This window comes from Mastomys coucha, unplaced genomic scaffold, assembly GCF_008632895.1.
Source record: "Mastomys coucha isolate ucsf_1 unplaced genomic scaffold, UCSF_Mcou_1 pScaffold21, whole genome shotgun sequence".
Taxonomy (NCBI): domain Eukaryota; kingdom Metazoa; phylum Chordata; class Mammalia; order Rodentia; family Muridae; genus Mastomys; species Mastomys coucha.
Window position 1 is genome coordinate 143,393,174 of NW_022196904.1, and position 11,604 is coordinate 143,404,777.

The 11,604-nt window shown below is 36.9% G+C and overlaps 1 protein-coding gene across 1 annotated transcript; it reads right to left on the minus strand.

Annotated features, from left to right (window-relative positions):
* Positions 1-7,660: 7,660 nt before the first annotated feature.
* Positions 7,661-8,608, minus strand: LOC116101056 (olfactory receptor 5AN1-like). Its single transcript, XM_031384751.1, has one exon. The coding sequence runs from the start codon at positions 8,606-8,608 to the stop codon at positions 7,661-7,663; it is 948 nt and encodes a 315-aa protein (XP_031240611.1).
* Between the last annotated feature and the right edge of the window lie 2,996 nt (positions 8,609-11,604).

Here is an 11,604-nt window from a genome sequence, read left to right on the forward strand (position 1 = left end):
CTAGCTCTTTACCTGTGTTCTCATGTATTTCTTTGAGGGTGCTATTTATGTCTTTCTTAAGGTCCTGTGTCATCATCCTGATAAGTGATTTTATATCTGAATCTTGGTTTTCTGGTGTGATGGTGTGTCCAGGACTTGCTATGATGGGAGGATTGGGTTCTGATGATGGCAAGTGACCTTGGTTTGTGCTGTTTATTTTGTTACGCTTGCCCCCCACGCCCCCGCCATCTGATTAACTGTAGTGCTACCTTCTCTTGCTAAATCTGACTGAAGTCTGTCCTTTCTGTGATCCTGGTTATGTCAGAACTCCTCAGAATCAAGCTGTCTCTGTGATCCTGTGATTCTGGGATCCTTGGATCCCTGTGTGCCTGGTCCTGCTGGTCCCAGTTACTCACAGTGTTGGGACAGATGTTGGTTCCTGCTCACCTCTGATCCTGGGTGTGTCAGAGCACCTGTGAGTGGAGCTTCCTCTGGGTGTTGTGGGACTGACTGACTGCAGAGCTTGTGCCCAAGGTCTGCTCTGGACCCCAGCCCAGACAGACTGGAAGGAACCCAAGTCACGGGGCTGGCAGAGTTCCTGTGTGCCTGGTCCTGCTGGTCCCAGTTACTCCCAGTGTTGGAACAGATGTTGGTTCCTACTCACCTCTGATCCTGGGTGTGTCAGAGCTCCTGGGAGTGAAGCTTCCTCTGGGTGTTGTGGGACTGTCTTCGGAGCTTAATTAAACTTCTTTTAAGACAGGGCTTTGCTGTATATCCCAGGCTGACCTTGAACTCTTAATCTTCCTGCCTCAGCCTCCGTAGGGCTTGGAATTCTCACCTGCCACCACACCTGGCACAGAAGTTACCTTTGGTCAGATTTTATGAGATTCTAAAAGTGTTTTTACTTACCTTGAAGTTTGTTTAGTCTTTATTTTGGCTCAAATCCTGAGGCAAAACTCCTTCAGGGTGAGCAAAGTGAGCGCATTACTAAGCAGCAGGAAAATAGCAAGCTTGATGCAGCTTCCTCTGGGTGTTGTGGGACTGGCTGTGGAGCTTGCACCCAAGGTCTGCTCTGGACCCCAACCCAGACAGATCGGAAGGGTTGTTTTATTTTTCTGAGAAAGGTTTCTCTGTGTAGCCCTGGTTGTCCTGGAACTCTGTTGAGCAGGCTGGACTCGAACTCAGAAATCTGCCTGCCTTTGCCTCCCAAGTGGTGGATTAAAGGAGTGCATTATTTAAAAGTTATATGGCATATACTTTGTTGACTAAAAGAGATTTAATCTAAAGGAATGGAAATTGAGTAGAAATAATAAAATGGAATTTTGTCCTCAGCAACTTTCCTATCTTCGAAGAGGCTGTGGAAAGCTTCTTTATCTATCCAGCTTCACTTTATCATTTGCAAAATGGACCACTCAAATCACCTATGTTTTAGGTACTTTTGGAATTATGTTTTCTGTAGTCTTTCTAGATTTTTCTTACCTACAAATATGAGCAAGATTTAGGTAAAATAATGTTTGACAGTATATATATATAAACTCAAGTGTAGGGAAATGAATAAATAAGGCTGAAATTTTTGATTATATCTATGTGTGGAGGTGACAGGCCGAGAATACAAAACATAGTCTGAATATATATACATGTACTTATGAATATGAATATACATATGCTTGCCCCCCCCACATATATAATGTCAGTACATAAGTGACTTTATATAAATAAAGATGTGTGCTTCCGGAATCTCTGCTCCTTTGCCACTAAAGTTTCCAAAATGTCTATGAAAATTTATTACATTAATGGTCAGAGATTCTCTCACTCCCACTCCAACTCCCAGAGGATGCCCACTGCAACTACTCCAGAGTCCAATGGTTGCTGAGCAACCATTAGAGCTATTATTTTCTGAGTAATAATTGTCCTCTGGAGTAATAGTGATGGGGCTGGCTGCCCATTACCATTGTCTCCCACCTTATTCTCCTATGAGACTTCCATTCTTGGTTCCAAGGAAACTCCCTCTTATACTAAAAACAGCCTTTCACTTTAAGATATCCTCTGCTGGAAATCAACCTCACACAGAAGGAGACTAAGAATTGTGCTAAAACATAAGGTGAATAAAAAATAAATAAACTAATTTTAAAAAGTATGGTTGTTAGGAACAAAATTATCGTCTGAGATGTTTTGGATCAAAATCTTACTGTGCTATCTTTTCAATGAGAAATGAATATGAAATTGTTTAATCTCTTAAACATCAGCATATTTATTTATAACTAATATAATAATGAATTCTGCCTCAAAGAGTGTTGAGATCATTAAATAAATGTGAAGGAGAAAGTCTTCACATGGTACTTGATAAATATTACTCACTCCAGGGACATAAAATAACAAATAACTCTGTCTCTTGATTCATGGCCAAGAAGTATCTTTCCTTTTGACTTGACTTAAAAAATTACTTATTTTGTGTGTCTGAGTTTTTGCCTGTGTGTATGCATATGCACCATGTGCATTCCAGTGGAGGCCAGAAGAAGGTACTGGATCCTTTGGACCTGGAGCCATAGATGTGTGTGACATCTTGGCGCCCTTTGAGGTTATATAGTAGAGGTCTATTAAGGACCGATCACTAGGAAGAAATACATAGATATGTTGAGGTGGGAATTCATTCTTATTAAAACAATGAGGTACATGTTCCAGGTGCAGAAATATAACAAAGAGCAGAGTTGTGATTTGGCAGAAATCTGAGAATCCAGGAGGATGAACTCTCAGTAGTATTTCTTTTCATAATCATCCTCTTGATGATCCTTGATGAGTAACAATGACACTAACAACAATGGAAGAAGAGGAGGAAGAGGAGAAGAAGAAAAAGAAGAAGTATAGAAAAGGAAAAGAAAATGCATTGTTAACTCTGTTAAAATCTTACCATTTTCAGATTATCCATTTTCTCACCACAAAGTCCTGGAAAGAGACATGTAAAATCTACATCATAAGTAGAAAATTTGAATACTTAAACTTGTAACCTTTAAGTACATAACATAGTTTATTAAATAAAAAAATAGAATGCATTTTTATAGCACTGTAAAATGCTTAGTGCATATAGTGAATGTTATATACTGTGAGGACAATTTAGAACTGATAAGACAAACGACAAACTATAATCTAAAACTCATTCTTGACTTAGGCAGAGGTTGCACATTACTGAGTGGAATGCATTCAACATGAACAATGCTTACAGGTGAATAGTTGTAGTCTGTGCTCATACATGTAAACACACACATAAACTGGATTACATTTATTGATTATTCTATGTTGAACTATTCCTGCATTTCTGGCATGAAGCCTAATTGATAATGGTGGGTGATCTTTTTGATGTGTTCTAAGATTTGGTTTGCAGATATTTTATTAAGTATGTTTGTACCTATGTTCACAAGGGAAATTGGTCTGTAATTTCCTTTCTTTGTTGAGTTTTTATGTGGTTTGAGTATCAGAGTGATTGTGACTTCATAAAATAAATTTGATAATATTCCTTGTTTTTATTTTGTGAAATAATTTGAGGAGTATTGTCTTTAACTCTTTTTTTTTTTCTGGTGGTGGAGCTTTTAATGTCTGCTTTTATTTTATTAGTGGTTATAAATCTACTCAAATTTATTTCCTGATTTTGATTTAACTTTGATAAGGGGCACCTGTCAAGAAAACCATCCATTTCTCTTAGAGTTTTTCAATTTTCTGGAGTACAGGTTTTATCCACTTTACATGCCACACATTACTCCTCCCAGTCAGCCCCTCCCACAACCCTTCCCCATTCCCCCTCCCCTTTTCCTCTGAGTGGGTCAAGGACTTCCTGGGTATCTCCCCATCCAAGTACAGGTTTTAACAATTATCCTTATGATTCTCTGGATTTCCATTTTTGCTGTTATGTTCCCCTTTTTGCTTCTGATTTTGTTAATTTGAATATTCTCTGTGTATATTAATTAGTTTGAATAAAGGTTTGTCTATCTTGTTTATTTTCTCAAAGAACCAACTCTTTCTTTCATTAATTCTTTGTATTGTTCTCTTTGTTTATCTTTTATTGATTTCAGCCCTCAATCTGATTATGCTGTCTACTACTTTTGGATCTGCTTACTTATTTTTGTTCTAGAGCTTTCAAGTATGCTATAAAGTTGATAGTGTGAAATATTTCCATTTTTAAAAAATGTAGGCATGTAGTACTATGAAGTTTCCTTTTAGCACCAGTTTTATTGTGTCCCATAATTTTGGATATGCCATTTATTCATTTTAATTGAATTCTAGAAAGTCTTTAGTTTCTTTCTATATTTCTGTCTTGGCACATTTTTCATTCAATTTCTGTGTTATTTGTAAGTTTTCTTTTGTTTCTGTTATTAATATTCTTCTTTATTCTGTGTTTGTCTGGCAGGATGCAGGGAGTTATTTCAATTTCCTTGTTTCTGTTGAGACTTGTTTTGTGTCTAAATGTGTGGTCAGTTTTGGAGAAAGTCACATGAGGTTCAGAGAAGATATATTATTTTGTGTTTGGGTAAAAGATTTTGTACATATCTGATAGGTCTGTTTGGTTTATAACATGTTAGTTCCAGTATTCCTCTGTTTAATTATGATCTTTCCAGTGGTGAGTGTAGGGTATTGAAGTCTTCTATGATCACTGTTTGTGTTAATATGTGATTTTAGTTACAGTAGTATCTCTTTTACAAACTTGGGTGCCTTTGTCTTTGGGGGACTAGATGTCAATTATTGAAATGTTATACAGGAATGGTAGCACATGGATTGAATCCTAGCACTTAGCAGGCAGAGGCAGGCAGACCTCTGTGAATTCGAGGCCAGCTTCTTTGACAAAGCTAATTTCAGGACAGCTAGGAATGTTACACAGTGAAACCGCATCTTGAAAAAAACCAACCTTCAACCAACCAACCAACCAACCAACCAACCAACCAACCAACCAGCTAACAAAACAACCAAATGAAAATCAAAACCAAACCAAACCAACCAACAAACAAAAAATTGAAATTTCATTATTTTGACTTTCCTTTTACAAGTATGTAGTGTTCTACCCCATCTCTTTTTGCTTAGTTTCAGTTTGAAGTGTATTTTTTTTTTTATATAGGAAAAATGCCTATACAACCTTGCTTTTTAGGTTCATACACTTGGGATATCTTTTTCCAACCCATTATGCTGAGGTTATTGTTATCATTGATGTTGAGGTGTGTTTCTTGAATGCAACAGAAGGATGGGTCTTATTTTTGCTTCCATTTTGTTAATTTATACCTTTTTATTGAAGAATTGAAAACATTGGCATTGAAAGATATCAATAACCAATGCTTTTTGATTCCTGTTATTTTGTTGTTGCTGTTGATGGTGGCAGTAAAGGTATGTGTATATGTGTATTTGTTTCCCTTCTTTTGATTTTGCTGGTGTGAGACTATTTGTTTTCTGTGTTTTCATGGTTGTTGTTAACCTCCTTATGTTAGAATTTTCATTCTATCACTTTCAGTATGACTCGATTTCCAGAGAGGAGAGGTGTAGGTTTACCTTCAGCCTATTTATTGTCCTGGAAACAACAGCCCTTGGGTTACCTACTGGGTTTGGGGGCTGTAATAAAGCTACTAAGAGGAGGTGGAGAGGGAGGTTAGAAGTGGATGGACTGCAAGACCCAGAAGTGTGATTGGTCGAAAGGTCGGCTACACTTGGAATTCTGTTCCAGCACTAAGGATGTGACTAGGGGATTAGATCTGGGGGAATTGAGAGAGAAGACAATGTCTGTGAGAAGCCTACCTTGGCATGTCTATACCTATTGCTTACAACCATTGAATCTTAAGTTACATATTTCATCTTTAGCTTCAAAAGAAATAAAATTTATATCATTAAATTCATGGTCAAATACTGCTTTTCTATTTTATTTTTGCAATTAAATTTAAGCAGTAAATACTTTTGAACTTAAGAATTTGAATGATTTCCAGTGAGAACACATCATACATCATTACTATATTCCACATAATCAGTGGTATTGGAGATACAGATCCATTAATTTGCTTGGAATCTATTATCTTTCATTCTTTGATAAATTCAGGCTTGGAGTAATTGGAGAGTTATGAAATTCTAGCTGTCTATAAGTCATCAAAGTAAACTTTAGCATCATATAAAAATAATCTAGGGTATAAACACTTATCTGTAGAGGGTGAAATAATGTGGTTGACTAGAGTTGAAAAATTATGGTTAGTTGAGTATGAGGAGTTTCTGATCATACTTAGTTAGATGTTAAAGGCATGAGGTTCTGTTATACTGAGTAAACAACCAAAAACTCAAGAGCTTAATAACAAAGCTTTATTTTGTTCACTATTTCATAATCCATCAAGGTCAGCCAACGACAGCAAACTTGAACACCTTCCATAACTCTACTAATAGAGCAATGCCTGCAACTTTTCCTATCTTAGTACTAAAGTGAGAAAGCACAAAGGGCAAAGTGTGACCTATATCTGAAAGTTTCTTCCCACAAATCTTTGCATCACTTCTGCTCCTTTTTCATTGTGCAAAATACATCAGAGTTAAGAGTGATTTTGAGCTTTGTCATGTATAATCCCAAGTGACAAAGAAACTAGAGGAAAGTAGATTTGAAACAAGCTGATGCCATTGTGTCCTAATCATGATCTTGTTGTCACCTGCCAAAACAGATAGAAGTGTCTGGACTCTCTAGAAAACAGGCCATTCCAGTGCCTGCCAGACACTGCTGTACAGGGTTTTTGAGGGATACTTAGTAGGCTCTTGATATATACCTATATTGTCCTTTAATTTTAGAGACCTGTATAGTATTTTATGCATTTTCTGTTTGTAGAAAATTTAGTATTCAGTAATTTACTACAGTAAATCCTATGTGTACTGCCATAAGATAGAAGACTGATATTGTAATAATAGAAGAAATTTGATAGTAATATCTCATTGTCTATGTAACCAAGGATAAATAACCATAATTTAATGGGATGCCAGAGAGGAAGTACCACAGTATCTGAATCTGCTATTTGTCACTTGGAATTTAAATATGAAATCTGGACTCTGGTTTCAAGAATCAAATAATCACACTCATGGTAAATAGCTCTAGACAAAACATTTACTTCACCATTACTGAAGTCTTAGTCCACATATTTTTAACTTACCCAATAGCTAGAGGAGACAGGGACATGACCTAAAACTTGATAGATGATTAACATTGATTTGTGTTAGAAACACTTTGACTTTCAGAAGTAGTTCTTTTTGAGGAGGCAAAGCCAAGCCAATGAACATTTTATTCCTTCAAACAGTAAGCTCCTTCTTCAGAAACAAAGAACAACTATGGTCTTCAACAGGTCTTTAGCCACACTGGGCCATTTGTGAGACAAGTTTCACGGGCTAAAGGAGACTCAGCTATGCATCTTTGGTAAGATAAAGACCCAGGGATAAGAAGTCTTCAATTGTAGCAGCAAATGTTATAAATTTGAAAGGTTCACAAATACTGTACATAAATAATGAAAGATGAGGCTATTTCTGATGTAACACTAAAAAAAAAGAACCTCCAGGGCTTACAAGGATCATATTTGAGTAATATTGAATCAGTTATTGTCCTTATTGCCATATAGTCTATAGAAAATTGAGTCTTTCTTAATCATAAATAAGTATTTTGTAGTGTACATCTGTCAGAAATTTCAGTCATTTATTAGCAGCATCTCATTTTCCTCTGCAGCCTCTTTACAGCATCTCTAATTTCCTTGTTCCTCAGACTGTAAACCAAAGGATTCAACATGGGAATCACCACAGTATAGAAGACAGATGCAAATCTGTCAAAGCTGGAGGAGCCACCAGAGCTGGAACTCAAATAAACAAAGACACTAGAGGTGTAGAATAGGGAAACGGCTGTCAGGTGAGAAGCACAAGTATTGAAGGCCTTGGATCTGCCTTTTGCTGAAGTGATCTTCATGATGGACAAGACAATATAGCCATAGGATATCAGGATGGCTAAGGCATTTGAAAACCCAAACAACGTTGTTAATATAGCAAGAAGGACCTGTGCAAAAAGAGTATCAATGCAGGATAGATTTAACAGCTGGGGCATGTCACAGAAGAAATGCCTGATGACATTAGGTCCACAGAAGTGGAGCTGCAGCAAGGCACACAGCTGGGATACAGAACCTATTAGTCCGGCTGTATAGCTTCCCATCACCATCTGAGCACATAGTGTGGGTGACATAATTGATGAGTAAAGAAGAGGGTTACAAATGGCAGCATATCTGTCATAGGCCATGGCTGTCATGAGGCAAGATTCACTCAGTCCCATAGTGGAAAACATAAAGTATTGAACTACGCAGCCTGTGAAGCTTATAGTTTGCTTTTCCTGGAAGAGGTTGGAAAGCATTTTGGGGACTGTAGAAGTGATATAGCAGATGTCTATAAAGGACAGATTACTGAGAAAGAAGTACATAGGTGTATGGAGGTAGGAGTCCATCCTTATTAAAACAATAAGAGACAGGTTCCAGGTCAGTGTTGCAATGTACAGGATGAGGAACATAAGAAAGAGCAGCGCTGTGATTTGGGGGAAATCGGAGAATCCCAGAAGGATGAATTCGGTGATCTCAGTAATGTTTCTTCCTTTAATCATTGCCTCCATGATCCTAGTTAGTATTGGGAAGTAGAAAAACCACACACCATTGGCTCAAGTGAAATACTAACAATTTCTGTCTCTTGCTCTGAGTGTGGAGAGGGAGAAGTACTCATTGTCTTTCCACAGAAAGAACTCAATGTTTCTTATCCCAACTGTCAATGCAAACCTGATAATTTTGTATATCTTATTTGATTAATATAATATCATGATACGATATTTGAAGATTGACTGGAAATATTTATTAATACACTATGAAATTTCTGAGCTTATGAACTACAAGGTACATGTGATTGATTGAAATAAGTGGCTTTTAATGGTTTATTGATACTTCTGAGTGTAATTGTTTCTTGAAACTCATGATAGGGTATGTGTTCTTTCAAAATAAATTTGAAATCAGTTTATATCCAACATTATGATCTTAGTAACCCTCATTACCTTTTTCATTTATGGAAAATTCATCTATTCATAAGAATTTCTCAATTGCTTTGCTAATATATATATAAACAACATTTTCAATGTAGTCTGGAGCATGATATAATTGTGATAGAATTATTCAAATGTGCCCAATAAAATCATGGAATAAATCTTGGGAAGTCTTCTTGTGAAATACCCAATCTGGAACTGGGTAGTCCATACTCAGTTTTAAGGAAAGATTATCTAAGTTTCAGAGTATTTTTTGTAAGTTGGACAACACCATTGGAGGAATATGATCAAAGGTTCAGAATAAGAGACTTAGGTGTGGTGCACCTAGCAGTATGAATTTGTCTAAGCTACTTAAATTAGCTAAAGTTTCTCTTTTCCTATCAAACTGAGGACCAGTGCTCTTGAAGCCAAAGGTTCCTGGGAGGATTATGATAATCACAGACATACTTAAAGTCTTTAGTTCAGGGAGACTTTTGATCTATCACCTGCAATAGATTTCATTGTTTTTTAAAATTTTACTCTGGTACCATAAGTTGCTCAGCATTTTCAGAAGAGACTGGTGAAATATGGATTCTTATTTTTACTCCCAATTATAAAGTCTTTGAAAATATTTTCTATTTGGAAAAGGGGTAATTCTGAATATACTCACTGTCTTTGATAAATATGTTCCCTGTGTCCACCATCTCTCTGGACAGGTACAGAAGGAAAGTTTTCTGATGTAAACCTTGAATGGGAACTCCATTAGGTAAAAGTAGCTAATGGAGGTGTTTCCCAGTGCTAACCTGACACAGATGGGATTAGTTTGAGGTGTGTGAGGCACAAAGCCAGGTGAAACAGCGAATGTTACTGAGTAAAAATGATTCAATTTAAAGAAGTCAGAAGGCTGACATTCAGAACCAAGCTGTCTGCATATGTTGTCTGAGTTTGGAGATCTGCTTTGTGATCCTGGTCTTACCAGCACAAGCAGTCTTACCAGCACAAGCAGGAGAGCAACCAGAAGCTGTTTGAGTCCTTACAAAAAGACAAAAGAATGAGAACTGTGTCGTTCTTTTAGCACTTACCTTATCTCTAGCTAACCAAAAGTTATGGCTCAAGCTGTGTATTTCTACAGAGAACAATTTCTTATTTTTAAGGAAGAATTCTGAAGTAGAAAAATAAAGTATTATCCCAAAGATGAAGAAAAGGGGAAGTGTAGACAAGCATATTTGCATCTCAGCCAACTGTCCTGAAACAAAATTAAGTTTGTTTTGATTTAGGTCTCTCTGGAAGCCTTAACAACTGTCAAGATTAACATTCATGTTTTGTTTGGGGGGGGTTAGATCCCCTTATCCTCTTAAAACACAGTGACCAAAACAAGGTAATAGATTTTACTGTCAGATATTTTATAATTCAATACTCATCTAATGCCCCAGATTAATAGCAGATTTTTTTTTATTTGAGATACTCCTATTCCATGAAGGACAGAAAACTAGATAAAAAGGGAGAAAATGACATTCAGGATAAGCAAATGAGGGAGAGGTGTGTGGGTAATGGATGGAAGTTAATTTCTAAAAGCCTTGTCCCACATACGTTCCACTGTAAAATCTACATCGGTCTTGAGATAGCAGATTCCACCTTCTAAGTCTTTACCTTTAGCTCTAACTTCAATCCAGGAAGAATATGTGGCTCTTATGGAAAGTTGAAACTGCCTATTTATCTTCTTATGTATTTTCTAGCTGAGCATGATTGCTCTTCTAAGTGGATACTTTTGTCCATGGCCTTGGCTGCCTAACAATGAGTGGGATAGTGACACTTGGCATCCTGTTGAGAGCTCTTTGTGGTAGGAGAAACCAATTAGAGAGAATGAAATACAGACACTGGCTCTCAAGTGTAATCGTTGCTGTGGAGATTTCCCTAATGATTTCAGGCCCACTTTGCCATGTATATCAATTCTATACTTTCCACTGGTCCTTTAATGATATCATGGTTATTATTCGATGGACCTAAGAGTTATTTGTAGAAAGGACACAGTAATCTTCTAGTCCTCAGACTCTCAACTTTTAGGTTTCAATCAGGAGATCAGAGATTTTAAAGCATTTACCTCTAGTGACACAGCTGGCTAGTCACATAGCTGGATAACAGTCAGTTGCAGTTGCATTCACTACTCTATTAATAACACACTTTAAAAGTTACACAGACATTTATTTCCTCAAACTCCTAACCTAAACCAATCATCCTAACAGTAATATTATGTCCATGCATATGAGAGGGAATTCCAGGTGGGAAACATGCACTAGTTCTCTGTCATCACTCTAAGGAATTAATATGATTATGACTTTGAATGTTGCTTTCACAGAACTCCCATACAAGTATGCTTTTGTAGCTTAGAGCTTGTGCAACGTTGCATGAATTAGCCTCTTCAGGCCTCTCTTCTTTTGCCCAATAAATGGATCTAACAGTAGCTTCTAGTCAATAAACAAGCTCTCATAGAGAGACTAAAGCCACATTAGCAATGTGCAGGAAGCACATCATGTTTCTATGTAGCATGCAGGTTATACATTCTGCTTTGCCTTAAAACTCTTTTCTCTGCATTTCTAGTC